We start from the raw sequence: 17,828 nt of genomic DNA on the forward strand, positions 1-17,828 counted from the left end.
GAAAGGGCACAAAAACTGAAATAGGGTTGTGAAAGTAGAGTCTTTTTGGTGCTTTAAGAGAGCTCGGACGTTAAACTTGGTGGATCTAATTTTTTGAAACTCCATTAAAATTTTTAGGAGAAATCATGTATCGGCGGGTCTTAAGAAGTAAGCTTCTGAGAGTTTCATTTGATGATCCAGAAACAAACGGCTGAATCAAATTTCAGACGAAGTGTATTACAGTGAAACATGACACTATTATCGTAGACAATTATCGGGGTGTCAGTTCAGGGGCGAATCTAGGTTTTTCTCGAGGGGGGGCGGATGGATTCGGATTTTCAAAAAAGTTTCGAAAATTTTGTCGACCTTTTTTTTAGGTCGACTGAATTGATTTTTCGAGCTCTCCCTTAGCACGGTTTAGTCCCTGTTTTGGCCAAATTGTTTGCGCCGCAGGGAAAAATTTGAAAAAACAGTCCAAAAAAGGCATTTTTAGGCACTTTTTGAAAAACTTTGACCAAAAAATCGCGTTTTTTCGGCGCGCGCTCCCCCCTCAACATTGATATTTATTGGCGCCTTTATAAAAATTTTAGGGCTGGTCAGCCAAAACTGGATTTCTTAAAAGGTGCAAAAGGGGACCCTTCGGGTCGGCAGGGGGTCGAATCCCTGGGGGGGGGGGGGCGTTTGCCCCCTTCCTCCTAAATCCGACCTTGTGTGCTTACTGTAAAATGTTTCATTCCAGTTTGTTTTAGCAAAAACGTAAGATGACAAGACTTTCAAAGGGGGTTTTGCTCCTATAAATGAATTGCTGACAGCACGCGACCCAGGAAATGTAATATAAAAAAACCTTAATTACAACACCTAATTGATCTTTATAGACAAAACTGTTTGTTTGTAGTTGAAATGTCGTCAAAATTACATCGTTTTTAAATTATTTTGTTTGATAAAAAGCAATTGAAGATCCCTGAAGCCGTAAAACTACAATGAGACAAAGCTAATCAGTCATCTTTATTCTAAAAAAGGGCATTTAATCTCATTTTGAAAATTCGATAAGTTTACTTCAATCGTCTCTGAAGGATGTCTGTAATAATTAAAAGTTTCAAAAAGATAGGAAAAAATGAGCGTAATAATTGGGTCAACCTTCGGAGAACAAAAACATCAAAACCTCAGCGAGGGCATAAATTAGTTCAAAACATTCCCAAAAGGGAACTTTTCAAAACCGTAGATCATAACTAAGAAAGATTGAATATGAAATATTTTATTGTTCCGACTTTCGTAACGAAAGTAACGGAATATTTGTGCTCGGGCTGATTTTTTTCTTGAGACAAACTTCGACTTTTTAACTTGCCATTTCCGATGGATTTTTAAAATATCATTCAACAGGTATTGTTGTTCTGAGCTCAAATTTGAAAAGGTATTTCACCTGTGATCATTTTTTGAAAAATTATGGGAATTTAAATGTTGCCATTTTAGTCAATTGAGACAATTAACGCGCTATATATTTCACGCGATTAACGCGTAAGCGGAAATTAAATCCGTCTTAGAAATTGTTCAAGTTGATTGAAGATAGTTTATTTGTACACAATTGACCTGTTACTAGGAGCAAAATTTATCACTTTGTATTTTATATGGTGTGTGGGTGGGTTATTTTCACCAAAAAAAACATCAATTGAAAAAAAGTTTTTTTTTTACTTTGTTACCTTTAATTTTCATGTTACTACTGCTCTATAGACCTTGAAAGGCAGTCAGAGCAGTCAGGGCTTCGCCCTGATACTAACAGTCTAGTTAGTTCCTCTTAATTATCGGTTACGAGCCTTGGTCTTCGTCGATAAAAAGAGGTCCTTTCGAAAAACCAGAGTAATTACTTACTACGCAGTTTTCAAAAGAACTCAATTGAAAAATCAGGGTAATTACATATAACGCCGTTTTAACTTTCTGCAAAAGTAAATTTTAAAAACGATTGTGCAGTATTGAATGGTTATGGACGGAAAGTCGCAACAGAGTAACATTGCATCAATTTTAATCACAAAAATTTTTCAACCTTGTCCATTTTGTTCGACAAACTATATTCCCATATAAATTGAAAAGTTACGGAGAATTTCAATGAATTGTTTTGGTTAAAAAACCATAAATAAAACAAAATGGGAAAAAAAGGAATTATATTTACTTTCCTCGTAATTTGTTTTTATAAACGCTTTTAAAACAGACTTGTAGTTTTGACGCGTTTATTTCAATCTATTTGTCCTAGTTTATTACGCTTTTCATGCTTCTCGATGACTCGGCTTGGCGCTGATACCAGCAATCTTGTTATTAATCTGAATTCAGATAGAAAAAACTTTCAGAAGAAAAACCATCGCAGTATATAATTAACCTTAGGAGAAGTTTGCAAATTAACATGCTGAAAATTATATATCAACTGAATGTTCCGACTGCCTTTTAAAGTCTATGGAGCAGTAAAAACATTAAAAAAAATTAAATTTAAAATTACAAAGTGATAGATTTTGCTCCTTTTAATAAATCAACAAAGTAAGCTTCTTTAGATCAATTTGGAACGATTTCTAATACGCATTAAATCTCCGCTAACGCGTTAACAGCGCGAAATATATCGCGCTTTAATTGTCCCAATTTGTCAAAATGCAAATTTTGAAACCCCGAAAACTTTATGAAAAATGATCACACGTGAAACATCTTTTAAAATTTAAGCTCAGGACAACATCTTTTAGAATGATGTAAAAAACTGACAAATGATGTTAAAATATTGATGCAAAAATGACCAGTTAAAAAATGGAGAATCGTCTGAAGAAAAAAACTAGCCCAGTACAAATAATCCGGAACGAGAAGAAACGAAACCGTAAATTTTTAAAAATTCGTTTTTCTTTGCTTCGAAAAATTGCTTGTCATAATATTCACTCGATATAAAAAAAGCTTGTTTCACGATTTGGTTAATTGTATACTATTTATGATATCGTAATCAAAATTTTAGAAAACGCGTTCAAACCATTTCTAGAAACTTTCTACCGCTTCTAGAAAATTAAAAAGGTTATAAATTTGGTAAAAACATTGAGTGAAACAGTTTTTTTTCTTGAATAGACAGATACCATTAGATACCAGTTTTTGGAACGTTTACATGAGGTGTTGAAAATGTCCTCTAATTACCGCGGTCGGGAGACTTTTTCAGTTCAAAGAAAACTTGGAAAATTCTTCAGTTTCGGATGTTATGTCGGCACAAATTTTTTGCCTTCAAATTTTCTTTTCTTTTAAATTCCAAACCTTCCTTATTGTTCCGACTTTCGATACGAAAGTAACGGAATATTTGTGCTCGGGGTGAAGTTTTTTTTATTCAGACAAATTTCGACTTTTTAACTAGCGATTTTTGACGGATTTTGTATATCATTCAAAAGGTATTGTTGTCCTGAGACTAAATTTGAAAAGATATTTCACCCGTGATCATTTTTTGTAAAGTCATGAGGGTTTAAAGATTGCCATTTTGGCCATTTTGGCCAATTTGGGACAATTAACGCGCAATATATTTCGCGCTATTAACGCGTAAGCGGAGATTTAATCCGTCTTATAAATCGTTTCAAATTGGTTGAACGAAGCTTATTTGCCATAATTGATTTGTTTCAAGGAACGAAAAACGAAATATATCTTTTTGTACTTTATATGGCGTGTGGTGGGATGATTTTCATAAAAAATTTCAAATTAAAAAAAAATTTTCATTTTATTTTGTTTCATTTAATTTTTTTTATGTATTACTGCTGCTCAATAAACTTTAAAAGGCAGTCGGAACATTCAGGGCTTCGCCCTGATACGAGCAGTTTTTTCTTGATGGAATTTTTTGAAAGCTTTCAAAACCACTTTGAAAATCTTGTGGGTAATGAAAGAAGAATTTTCGTACTTCTGTATATGACGGTGCTTCAGTACACAAAAGATTGATAAGCTAGGAAAGTAAAAATCGTGAAACAATTCGCGGGCTTAGTCGTTACATACTCTGTTTGACTTCCATACAAAACAAAACAAGATTGCTCGTATCAGGGCGAAGCCTTGAATGTTTCGACTGCCTTTTAAGGTTTATTGAGCAGTAATAACATTAAAAAAATTAAATGAAAGAAAACAGAATGAAAAATTTTTTTTCTAAAATTTGAAAATGTTTTTATGAAATCAATCCCCCACACGCCATATAAAGTGCAAAAGGATAGATTTCGCTCCCTGTAAAAAACCAATTATGGCAAATAAGCTTCGTTCAACCAATTTGGAACGATTTATAAGACGGATTAAATCTCCGCTTACGCGTTAATAGCGCCCAAACTTAAGCGCCCAAACTGGTCAAATTGGCCAAAATGGCAATCTTTAAACCCTCATAACTTTACGAAAAACTATCACAGGTGAAATATATTTTCAAATTTACGCTCAAGACAACAATGCCTTTTGAATGATATAAAAAAGTTCCGTCAAAAATGGCTAGTTAAAAGTCGAAATTTGTCTGAAGAAAAAAAAACCCACCCCGAGCACAAATATTCCGTTACTTTCGTATCGAAAGTCGGAACAAAAACTATCATAAAAGTCCATTGTTACAGTCTACAAAAAAGTTTGTCATAAAATTTTCAAGAATGAAAAAGATTTTCCGCAAAAACAATTTTGCAGAAAACCTTCAACTTTGTTTTAAGCAACGAAAGTAATTTTTTTGCCAATTGTACTGAAATGAATTATAACTATAATTTTTTTTATATGAAACTCTTTCTTGTAACTATTTTTTGTAATATGAAACGCATGAAACTATTTGCATTTTTAAAAACTGTATGGCAAATACTTTTCTTTCAAAATTTTAATTACTGAGAAAAAAATAATAATTTTTAGGTAACTCGGTTAATCAATTTTGTGTTCGAACAAGTCCTAAGCTTGAACTCCAAGTTTCCAGAAAAATTAAGTCTGTCCAAAAAACAGACCATATTTTTAAATCATTGATTTTGCTGAGATAAAGCCATTCTAGCCATATGCAAAAATTTGCCGTTGTTTGATATAGCACTTATTGTAGCAGTCAAGTCTAATGGTTTAACTTTCTTAACATGTCTCAGTTTGTAGTTGACTCTGTAATTTTATGCTGTTCAATCAAATGATTTTCTCAATTGATAAAACTTTTTTTTATTTCCCAGCAAAACATATAATTATTAAGCAAGACACAAAAAATGTTTAATTTTGTTTGTGGCAAAAGTTTCATTGAACTAAATTCATTCAAAGAAAAAAATTAATCATAGAATTTCATAAACAAAACGGCTAGACATTCTAATTCTACTTCAATTTGTCTTCTATTGAATGATGAATGATATGGAATTGTATGACAAGCAGTTTTCATCGACTAAAATTGTATGACAAGTCTTTTTGCCAACTCGATCATTGATCAAAACCCAGTCACCTAAATTAATTTATTTTTGAGGATGAATTTTGCGAACCAAGCTATCTCAGTTGGATATCAACATTTTCTTTCAATTGAGCACTCAAACAATTTCAAAATTGATAATTCCTGGCTTGTAAAAAAGTTTATTTAAGTTATTACTTTCAAGCAAGGTCCACTTTAAGCATACTTACACTTTTGTTTTTGACAAAAAGAAACAATCATACTATAAGATGTTTAGATATGCTTTGTATACGCGCACTGTTTGGAATCCGGGGACAAGTTTTAAAAATTGTTCTAAATTGTATGTCAAATCCATTTGTTATATTGGTATTCTCAGGCCAATAAATTTTTTTAAAAAATTGTCTTGTTATTTAAAAAAATGTTGATATAATCAGTCGTAAATATGCTGTTTTGTCCATTTTAACATTTGCATTCTGCTGTATCAGTCAAAGTGTGTGCTTTTCATTCATTCAAAGCGAACACCTCTCCATGGACCTTACTAGGCATTTTTTTTGCTATTTTTGCTATTTTTTTTGCTAGCGTTGCAAGAAATTTATAGATTTCGTACTGATAGAATCAATCATCTTCCTTTTTTGGCTAAGGAAACAGTGCTGATTCAAATTATCCAGAAAAAACGCAATAAATTTGAAATTTAAATTGCATTTTTCTGAAATTGTATTGACCATAGGTGAAAAAACGATGAACGATGAAAACTTGCTAAGAAATTCAGCAGAATTAACATGACAGTCTTTGTTTTGCGAAGTTCGGGCCCAACGTTTTGCAAAAACAGATAGATCATTTTTGAGTTTTTATAATTAACAAAAATTACACCAAAACTACTTTGCCGGTCACTGACATAAGATTTCAAAACGAGCCTCTCACGTAGCCCCACAAGCTTTCAGAATGGGATGATCTTTAAGAAAAACTTTCGCATAATGTTTAAAAAATGTTTAAGTTATATTGGAATTTTGGTATTTTGTTGAAATTTAGTTGAAATTTTGGTATTTTAGTTAAAATTGGTATTTTGTTAGTAAAATATAAGTTCTGCTGAAATTCAAAGCAAGTTTTGTCTTGATGGTTTTCACCTAAAATCGTTCAGCAATAAAAAAAGATGACAACAGTGTGATTTGCTTCCTTTGAGTGTACACTTTTCGTAACTTGGGACAGTTTCAACGTAGTTTTGATCGTTATCGCAGTCAAGTTAAGGGAAGTTTTCTGTTCTCTAGCCCCGTTTATCTAAATTGGTAAAAATTGTTCATTTCTAAAAAAAGAAATCAGACTTTCAAACTTTCAAATAATTGAACTCAACATGCCATCGCCTAGTTGGCCAAACTAATTAGTTACCCGCAGTGGGTGGATCTAAGATTTTCTCAGGAGAGTGGGCTGATTTTTCAATTAAAAAAAAAAATTTCAACTTTTTTAGCTCAACCAAATTGATCTTCCAAGGTCTTTTAATTCAAGATAAGGACCCTATACTGGTCAAAATTTGTGTGTCATAAGCAAATCTTTTTCAGAAAAACGGCAAAAACACATTTATACACTTTTTTGAAGATTTTGATCAAAAATGCTTTTTTTGGCGCGCTTCCCCCCTTAAATTTTGAGTATATTGGCTAAAATTTTCACGCTGGTCGGTCAAGAATAGATGTCGTAAAATAGAACCAAAGGGGCCAATCTCGGGCCTTAAAAAACTTTCAAGGTCGGTTGGTCAAAAATGGAGGTCGCAAAATAGTACCAAAGGGGGAACCTTTGGGTGGTCAGGGTGTCTAGTTCCTAAAAAAGAACGCCCCACCCCTCCCCAAAGTCGCTTCTGGTCAACCGGACTAATAGAAAAATTGAAAAAGTGTTTTTCCTAGAATCGTAATTTTCAAAATTCAAAACTGAAATTTTGAGTTTTTGAAAATAACTGCCTCAAAAACTTTCAAACATTTTATCCGAAAGTTCGTGAATGAGCCGGAGAAAAGGTTTTTTTTTTCTAAAAGTAAATAGTAATTATTACTTTAATATAAGTAGCTCACACTTTGTCTTAAAGTTCAAAATCGATAATTGTCAATAATCCGTTGGATCTCAGGAAAATAGTGAGTCAAGTTCGTGAACGTCTCTGGTCCTTTGCATCCCAAATAGTCGCCCTGTGAGTCGATTTCAAAACTTTTCACAGACTTCACCATTCCGTATAGACATTTGGGGATCGGGTACTGGAAACCGTCCTCTGAATCAGCACAGCCGAATTGATAAACCGGTGCGCCAGCGTCTTTTAAACAGCTGTGAGCGCCTGGAAGTTAATAAAAGAAATTATTTTACAAAATGGAGGACATAAATCATAATCAGATGCCCCCCTAGTCAATCAAGAAGGGTTATCTTCCAAGATCTTCAATGGAACCTTCAATTGAAATCGAACATGTTTTAAGCTCAGTCTTAACCTAAAAAAATCAGGGGGCCAAGATAAAAGGTTTCAGTTATAGCAATTCTAATTTTTCTAAATCTGGCACTATTTTCATTTTCGCTCGCAGATTTTCGAAAATGTTAGAAGTCTCTCAGTTACTCAATAATCAAATTTAGTGAATAATTTTTTTGAAGACAAACTTTAACAAAACATTTGAAATTGAATCAGCTAGCATTGTCCCTTCATAAGCTGTGAACTAATAATTTGGGACCTTTGATTAAAAACAATATTGCTAAGAATGCTTGCAAAAGATTTTACCAGCGATTCGGTCAATATCATCGAACAACTCTCGATTTTCATTCTGTTCTACTGACATTCATCTTTTGACAAAACGAAAAGTTCAGGCGCTAGACAAGAGTGTAGAAAATTCGTTTCTTTTTCTTATTTTTACGGCTGCTGCGTCTGCTGGTCAATTTAAAAAAGAATTAAAATTTGAAAGCTAGTACTTTGACACTAGTTTCGGAGATGTTACATCTCTTCTACAAGTGTCAGTTCCGGCATAACTTGTACTCACTTTTATCATAAGAAATTTTTTACTTCCTGTAGAATTGGTGATTCTACTGTATTACATGCTATAAGAACCTGAGCGTAAGACTGATTCGTCATTAAGTTAAGTAGTACAGAAAACAAAAGTTAGAGTTCAAAACAGTTCAATCTTGGAACATATTTTCCCTCCTATGCCAGAAAACGAAATTTGACAAAAATGGCGAACAACCCCCCCCCCCCCCAAAAAAAAATCAGAGGAGCGATACTAGAGATGTTTTGGCCCGAGCATATGAAAAACGGGACCTCTCAGACCCCTGGGGAGCAAGTGGTAACGGTCCCCTGAAGTGTAATTGGCCCTATCAGAGCTCGGAAACTAAAAGTTTAGTTGGTTGTAGGCCTAGTTGAGGGAAGCTTAAGTTTGGAACACCAGTCTCCCAAATAAACAAACCCATCCCTAATTTTTGAAAGTTGTTTCTCGGCCTCCAATAAACGCAGGGAGCTGAAATTTGAAGGGATGATAGGCAGTTGCACGATACATTTGGTGTTATAATTTGAACCAAATCCGGCAGTTGGATCGAAAGCTATTACCACTTGGAAAAACACCCCCTTAGACCGGAAGTAGACAATGTACACAAATTTTTGAACGGTGGCGTAATTTTTTTTTTGCGGCAATCGACATAAGATACGAACCCCGAAAAAGGAACCCTTAGTGAGTGAAAACTCTCCGGCAACTCTTTCCACTGTTAATAGTTAATAGCCTTTTTCCGTAAAAAAAGATAATGGAGCTTTGAAATGAGATAACTAGTGAAGTATTAATGGATATGGATGGAACTTGCTAGTTAGGCCCCCATGGGGATCCTAAACCCAATTATGGAAGTTTGACACCGGTTGATCTTGAGTTGCCCTTTGTGCGTCTTGACCCCAAAATTGCATAGGAAACCCCGAGATTAACACCGGATAATGGCGTATTATCCGGCCCAACCCCTGGAGATGTGAATAGGTCACTTTGCTAAAAGAATTGAGAGTAAAACTTCTATATTGGGAAAGCAGGAGCTGATAGAGATATAGTTTTATATTGCAACCTTGAGGAAGTAGAGTTAACTTAAATTGGACTTGAAAAATTTTGGGGTCAGTTTAGTTTGGAAAATGATCTATTAATAGCAATTCAACTAGACTAAAGAAAAGTAGTCCCGGACGAAATTGATAGGAATAGGACCGTGGCATGAGAATTAAGTCTTCTAAATAATATGAACGGTCAAAGAATTTACTTGGCTTTCCGGAGGTGACCTTTTGGCTTGATTTGACCTCTAAAAGACAAACAACGTTCACTTGATTGCTTGAAAATAGTGATTGGATTAGAGTACAGATAGAAACTTTAGATGCTTGGAATTAGTTAGCCACCCATGAAAAGGGTCTTCCCCTCTCCTTGGGAGGTCGAAATGTTAACGGATATTTAAAATAATGTTCTTGGGAGGATCACTGAGTAAACAGAGCATGGTTTGGAGGTTGAGTTGAACTAAAGTCACTAAGGTCAGGAGTTAGTTGATTGGAATCGTATGAAATTTGTTTGCTTGGTCAAATTGTGACATCTAACGCTTACCGGGTATCTAATAAGCACGAACAGATTGATAAAAGAAACCGAAGTTGGCACGTAGCAGAGTTAACAAGGGGTGATATCATATTAAAACAAATGCGGAAGGTTGATTCAAGCGGATGTCAAGACTGATAGGGAATGGCGTGACTTAACTAAAGCTAAGTGTAAGGAAAGATAAGGAACTGGAGGGTACCAGAGAGCCTTTAAGATCAAAACAGTGGTTAGCTAATATTAAGAGTAGTTGTTGGTTCTCAATCAGAAAAGAGAGCAATTGCTACTGAGAGAGAGTATAGGTGGTTCTCAGTTTATAAGAGAGAACAATTATTGCTAGCGAATCGAGTCGTTGGTCGTCGGAGTAAGAGAACAATTATAGCACAACAGTAGATAGTTGATTCTCTTCAGAGATTCTCTAGAGATAGAAAGAGAACAGTTTATTGTTAGTCGAGTCAGCTGGAAGTTAATTGCAAATAGGCAATTTGGCCGATAAATCGCGGACCATTTCCTTTTGATTTGATGCTTGGATCATAACCTGGCCACTCAGAGCCTACTGTATTTAGACGTATACTCATCTGAATTAAATTACAATTGGAAGTTTCTGCGATTGTATCGAGCAGACAAGACATCCTGAGAGCAGTACGCAAGAAGGGGCAAGCAACATAATACAATAAAGAATAGTTGCCACCAACTTACTCTTTCGGAATTGTAGATACTAGCGAATATCAATCGTCCCACTGAATTCACTACCCATGGGACCATTTTTCGGCGTCGTTAAGAAAGAGAGAACGAACCTAGAGAAGCAATCCCCCAAAATCTATTCTTTCAGAACAAAAAAAAATTGGATATCACAAAAGGCAAGACTGCTCGTATTATGACTCTTGAATATTCTGACTTCCTTCGAGGTCTACGGGGCTTAATACTGTGATTTTAATTGTTTAATTGAACTGTTTGTTTTTTGAGTCGCTGAAATCGTCAGCTTTCATTGAAATCAGTTTTCTGACAAGCAGGCGTCTATTTTCAAAGGTCAAAAAACTTTATACAATCCAGTTCTCTGAGCTGAAAACAAACTTTTTAGCAAGCAAGTTAGATTTTGTTTCTTAGCGATATTACTAAGTATCATAAATAACACATTGTGCTCCCGCATTGGCAAAACTAAGATTTGGCAAAACTACAATGGACTTGGTTTAAGTTCAAGGCTGCGAAAAAAAATAGTATGTAGTTCTTAAGCAGGGACACATCAGCGGTTCGCTGGGATAAGCTGTACAGCTCATATGTTGGTCCTTTCCCCCCTCATGGTTAAATGTTCTTAACAATATCTTTAACTCAGTTTTATTTATTGTAGTGCTTACTACAAGCCCCCATTCTGAAACCAATCGACTACTTTGTTGGGGTCGGGCTGAAGCACCTCAGTTATTTTCAGCAACATCGCAATCTGTAATCCCACGTATAGCATTGGGTCAGTTTGGTATTTCTGGTTTTAGACCCTCTCAATTGTATGCATTAATACTTCAAAATATGGACAAGAGAATCAAGAATGAATTTAGTTCATCGCTAAACTTTACCTGGTGTAATTTCACGAGTACAAATGTCTTTTTCTCGACAGAAACTCAGCTGATCCACGACCGGAACAAAACCATCTGGCAGGTAGCTGACAGAAAAGTAGGCTTCCATCAGAGTCCTCGAATGTTTGGCTTCAGATCTGGATGTTTGGCCCAATCCACAGGTGCCAATGGTGTCTCCTTGGGATCCAGGTCTCTGGCAGATCTTCAGATATCTCGATATATCTGAAGAATGTCATCACAATGAAAAAATTATGTTTTCCAAAATTATCAATGTTGTATTTTTGATCGACTTTAATTAACATTGCAAAAACTGCGCATATGCAAATCTATCGATATTTTCTCGATTGAAGTACAGAAGTTTATAAGATTCATGATTATCAGGGAGAGCGCGTACGCAGTCCCCACACTAATAAATTGTGCGTCCGAGTTTCTCACTTGGAGAAATCGCAGGGGTCAACCTCCGCGCAGTGCAATGCAGAGGCCTCGCCCTGGACCACCTCTCTGCTTGATCAGAGGACGGTCGGCGCCAGGTAAGTATGAAGCTTTATGCCCCATTAGTGTGACCATCAAAAATTGCATGACTTTGTAATGTCAGTCATGTTAGTTTTAGACGCTTTACAAGCTTTGTTTTTACATTTTTGAAGGTTTTATCGATGTACAGTTTGAAACATAAAACGTATGTGAGAGTTCATCGAATATCTTGAGGTTGTTTTATTGCATTTTGACGACGAATCAAATAATTTTTCAACAGTCAGACAAAAGAACTATATTATGACCATATTTGGCCAGATTACCAAATATGGTAGCTTAAAGCACTTTGATTTGTAAAGTTTTGTTCAAAAATGAGAGAGCCAATGAGCGCTCGCGTGAATAGACAATTCGGTGAGTCATCGCGGTATGGCAATCTGTGTTGAGAAACATTTGGAATTCAAGTCAATAACTATGAAACTATTTTGACACAGAAAGCGAAATTTTACTCAGCGCAAAATTTTGTTGTAAGTTGGGATAGAAGTTCGAAAAATTGAATTGGGAGTAAAAATTTGCCGTTTGGTTTCAGGGGAGTTTGTAACTATTTCCCATTATGCTCCCTCTAGCCTAGAAATAAATAAAAAAATTACAGCCTCATTTCGGTAGGATTTTCGTAATATGGAGGACTATGGTTTGCTGGGGGAGGGTGGGGGGGGGGTATGGAAAGACTGCGTTGTGTGCATGGTATACCTTGAATTGGTCTGGCTACTCTGACTACTGCAACCACATCGTGGGGACTCTCAGCCGTGTCCCAGCTGGAACACAAAAGGATCAGATTCTTAACCCGACAAATTATGAGACTACATGGTAGAACTTATATGCAAACAAACACTCAGAAGGGTAAAGCTTAGTTGTGATGTAAATTTGGGGCCCATGTAAAAAATACTACCCCCCTAAGTGAACAACATCGGGGAAGGTTCTCATGCTTGGGGACCGGTTGCTTGAAAAATTTCGACCAATCAAAATCGCTAAGCGTTCCTATTGGCTAAATGCCGTTCTCACTAAATCGAAGTCAATATTAACAGAAAATGTATTAAATCAGTGGAAAATATTCAAAAATATTACAAATTGCGGGTTACAACCGCAGTACTATTCAGATAAACGTCAAGATATATGCGTTCAAGTTCATAGGAGTTTTTCAGCCTTGAAAACTTATCTGCTTATTATCTAATCGGTCAATATTAACACTAATGGCCTGGATTTTTTTTCTTTCTTCAAGATTTTTGCGATTTACTTTGAGATTTTGAATACTCAGTTCTAATTGGCTGAAAGTAAGCTAAAATTAATTTCAAGCATTCGATCCCTCAAGTATGAGGGTTACCACCAACAACATCCCCCTAAATTTAAATGGCATTTGCAAGCAGTAAGGACTGTATGTATTATACTCGAATCTGATTGACTGAAAAGTATTGCTTTTAACCAAGTGAGCGATCTCCTCCCTAATTTGAATTAGGGGAAAATTATTCACTTAGTCCTAATTTGGTATAAAGGTAATTTGGCATTGGTTAAATTGTTAAATATGTTAACCTTATACTGCTGCCGGTCGGCCAGTCGGTCATGTGAAAGAAATTCTGGTCACTTTTGGTTCGAATGGTATTTTTCAAAATTTCGAATTGGCCGCGCCATGCTCAAGTTTCTCATGATAACTAAAGAGAAATCATTACTATTCGCAATTTGTCAAATAACAATCAACATGAGTAGACTTGTCTTGTTCCTAATAGACAGCATCAAGAGTTCCACACTTGGAGCAAGAGAAAAATTGATTTGGAAGGTCGCCCACTCAAGTGACCCATTGCTCCAAAATTTATTGAAAATTTCTTGAGCGGAAATTATTGTTTTATTCAAACTTCTAGAGTTATAATTACATGATTCGATAGTGTCTGTAATTAATTCCAGAGTGGTTGTCTTGATCTGAGTACTTGAATTTAATTGCTAGAGTGCACTTTATACAGTTATGCTGAGGTGAGGCGAGTTTTAGGTTGATCCATCTGAATTGGATCAAATGTCCATTGGATCCCTGAATTGGATCCCTGAATTGGTTTAATTGAGGCTCCGACCCTGTTTTTAACCGTGTTTGCGTGTTTTAGGTATTTAGAGGCCTAGCCATGGGAACGTACTAATTTCAATCTAGAGTGGGTGGTTATTTTGGTAGTAGCCTTTTAATGTAACGAACCTTCAGTTCCATATCATAAGCGAATCGTGAGTTGGCTCCGACCGCGAGATTGAGGCAATAGTTATAGGGCCTATCCGTCTGAACATCATATGTGAAATGAGTGAACGACTGTTATACGGATTCACCACTAGGTTTGATATTCGCGTCTCTCCAGCAGTCAGTTTTGTCCTTAATTGGACCAGAAGGTTCATTACATGTACAAAGTGTATATTGTTTGTATGGAGTTACATTTTCACCCTCAATTCAAGGTTGCTAATTACCCAATTACCAAAAAGACATGATAATTGAATAAACTTTAACCTCATCGGTTGCCCGATGACGGTATTGGTGGTATGGTTAAAGTTGATCAAAAGGGCTATTTGAAGATCGCTATGAAGTCGATTGAAAGTTTTCAGCGGACGGTCAAAAAGTGCAATATGAAAGCTAGGATCTACTAAACAACCTCTCCCCTATGGTATCTAGTAAAAATTCTCCACTCCCATATACATAAATACAGTAAACTAGCAATAAAACTGGTGTTGAGAATTCGAACTTTGCTGCATGATTGGTCGAAAGTTCGATTAACTTAATCTACTTAATAATCCCCTTTCTTGATAGGGGGAGTTGCTTCGTAGATCCGAAACCTGTAACCCTTACGGTTCAGTGTAGAATACTTCAGTTGATAAGATAGGCTCGATTCGTCTGATAGGTCTTGTGTAGTCCCCAACCTCAACTAAGAAGCTGACACCTGAAATCACGCTCATTTCATGTGTTCCAGTGTAAAAAAGCGTTCCAACAAATTAGAAAAAAGGCAAAATTTAAGTTTTTTATTCCGACTTTTGTAACGAAAGTGACGGAATCTTTGTGCTCGGGGTGGGTTTTTCTTCAGACAAATTTCGACTTTTTAACTAGCCATTTTTTATGGAAAATTTTTTTATATCATTCGAAAGATATTGTTGTTCTGAGCTTAAATTTGAAAAAAAGATATTTCACCTGAATGTTCCGACTGCCTTTTAAGGTTTATGGAGCGGTAGTAACATTAGAAAATTCAATGAAATAAAACAATGAAAAAATTTTTTTCTAAAATTTGAATTTTTTTAAATAAAAATCATCCCCCCACATGCCATATATAGGTACAAAAGGATAGATTTCGCTCCTTGTAACAAATCAATTATGGCAAATAGGCTTTTTTTAACCAATTTGGAACGATTTCTAAGATGGATTAACTCTCCGCTTACGCGTTAATAGCGCGAAATATATCGCGCGTTAATTGTCCCAAATTGGCCAAAATGGCAATCTTTAAACCCCTGTAACTTTACGAAAAATGATCACAGGTGAAATATCTTTTCAAATTTAAGCTCAAGACAACAATACCTTTTGAATGATATTAAAAATTTCCGTCAAAAATGGCTAGTTAAAAAGTCGAAATTTGTCTGAAGAAAAAAAACCCACCCCGAGCACAAATATTCCGTTACTTTCCTATCGAAAGTCGGAACAATAAACACATAATGAATCGCGGATTCTCTGCTCAACATTGCCCAGTTTTCACTTATACATAGGAAGCATTAATGTTTTTTTTTATTAGTAAATCTACATTTGGATAAATTACCTTTTCCGTATCGCATACACATTCCAGAAGTAACAATCCAAAATCGATCTATAATAGTGCCGACACAAAAATTAGAAAGGGCATGCAGATATCGGATCCGGACCAAAAAGCGCCGATTGAAAGTCGGAAATCCATTAACGATAAGGCTCGAAGTGTGAATTTGGCTAACCCAAACTGATGTTTTATGAGTTTAAATTCATAGTTTAGTATGAATGAGCAAATCAAAATACAATAAAATATCAGAGTAGAATTCTTTAAGTTCATAATTGTTGATTTATTGAGCTGGTTTCACTACAAGTAAACACCTGAAATTAAAGAAATATCAAAGTTCGGTCTCCTCTGCTGAAAGAGGGATGAAGCTTAACGGTCGATATTATAAGGCTCTGTTTTTGAGATTTTGATTATCATGGCTGAATAATTAGATGTATTCATAGCCATTGCTCATGCATGATAGGATGCCACATCCTACGTGTCCTTGGAAACGTGGCTTTGGACTTTTTGGGTATGGTTTGACAAGTATCGCAACAAAAGACAACTCGCAAAATTTAAGAAATCGCGGGTTGACAAAAGATGCTTATCATACAATTTTCATAAATGAAAAAAATGCTTATCATACTTTTGCATACCATTTCATAGAATAAAAGTGTATGCATTAAAATAGCAAAGTGTAACTGACAGTTACCCAGAGGTACCCAGAGTGTAACTGGCAGTTACCACGCAGATAAACTGCATTTGATGGTTTCAGCCTTAAAAGTTAATTATAACATTTTCACATGGAAATATGTACCAAAAAAGTAACTTTTTGAATATGGCTAGATAATTTTTAGCTTGAAAATTTTGATGGTTGAGAAAAAAGGCCTGTTTTTTTACAAATTTATTTTTATCTTAGCAAATGAAACTAAAGATAATGTTCGTGTTTACAAAAAAAACAATTTCACGTAATTTTTGGGTTTTTTGGGTGAGAAACTCATCCTGGACTACGTTATAAACGCAAAAATGACAAATTTTGGCAAGCAATTTTTTTTTCGTAAAACTTATTTTTTAGCACAAATGCAAATTTGCAGCCAAAAAAGGGTTTAAAAATTTTTTACCTCAAATTTTTATTTTTGTTTATGAAAAAAATGCATATCATACAATTTTCATATATGAAAATTTTATGATAAGCATTTTTCTGACCGAAATTAAGTTTATGTTTTTGATTGTCAATATGCCCTCTATGATAGACATACTTATTTAAATCTATTTAATGTTACCCAGACACGTTTTTTCGTGATTTTGGAAAATTTTATTTTTTCTATGACGAAATGAATTTTTTATAATTTTCATACATGATAATTGTATGATAAGCGTTTTTTCCATAGACTTCATATATGAAACTGTATGATAATCATTTTTCTTCTATAGACGCCAACCCGGGAAGGCGATAATTGGCGGTAGATTTCGTATAAAGTCCTACCCTCTATTGGCAAGCTTGCAACACTGGCGCGTTTGCTCGGTGATAATATTGCGAGATGTAGTTTAATGCGAGTTGTCTTTTGTTGCGAGTTGTCATTTTTTGCGATTTGACTCATTACGGGTTTAACATATAGTCTTAAGATTGAAAAGTTTGCTAAAATGAACAAATTCTAATCAATTTTGTTAAATTTGAGCTGGTTGAAATATATTGAGAGATAGCAGCTTTGAGTCAAAACTTCATCCAAGCCAATTTTTCAGACGAAATTTATAACAAGCCATTTTTGACGGAACTTTTTTTAAAGTAATTCATAAAGTATTGTTGTACTGAGCTTATATTTAAAAACTTATCTTCATTGCCATAATTGATTTGTTTTTAGGAGCGAAATTTATCAATTTGTACTTTATTTGGCGAGTGGGATATGATTTTCCAAAAAAATATCTGAAATTTAAAAAAAACCCTATTTTAATTTATTACAAAAAACTTTTTCTTTTTTTACTGCTCCATAGACCTTAAAAGGCAGTTGGAACGTTCAGGGCTTCACCCCGATAAAAGCAGTCGTACTTACGTTGGTTCATTTTCCCTATTTGCTGAATTTGTTGGCTATACTCATTTATATAATCTAATATCTCAATT

The 17,828-nt window shown here is 35.0% G+C and overlaps 1 protein-coding gene and 1 non-coding gene across 2 annotated transcripts; both read right to left on the reverse strand.

Moving 5' to 3' along the window:
* Positions 1 to 7,385: 7,385 nt before the first annotated feature.
* Positions 7,386 to 15,863, reverse strand: LOC134842839 (uncharacterized). Its single transcript, XM_063859338.1, has 5 exons — positions 15,740 to 15,863; positions 14,788 to 14,878; positions 12,669 to 12,733; positions 11,451 to 11,672; positions 7,386 to 7,640 (listed from the first exon to the last, which is right to left on the reverse strand). Exons 1-5 carry the CDS (start codon positions 15,759 to 15,761, stop codon positions 7,402 to 7,404), a joined length of 639 nt encoding a protein of 212 aa, XP_063715408.1. The 5' UTR covers positions 15,762 to 15,863; the 3' UTR covers positions 7,386 to 7,401.
* Positions 11,828 to 11,988, reverse strand: LOC134843021 (U1 spliceosomal RNA). The gene has a single exon (XR_010162595.1). It is a non-coding gene; the product is annotated as a U1 spliceosomal RNA (small nuclear RNA).
* Positions 15,864 to 17,828: the final 1,965 nt, after the last annotated feature.

Source organism: Symsagittifera roscoffensis, chromosome 3, assembly GCF_963678635.1.
Source record: "Symsagittifera roscoffensis chromosome 3, txSymRosc1.1, whole genome shotgun sequence".
NCBI classification, from domain to species: domain Eukaryota; kingdom Metazoa; phylum Xenacoelomorpha; order Acoela; family Convolutidae; genus Symsagittifera; species Symsagittifera roscoffensis.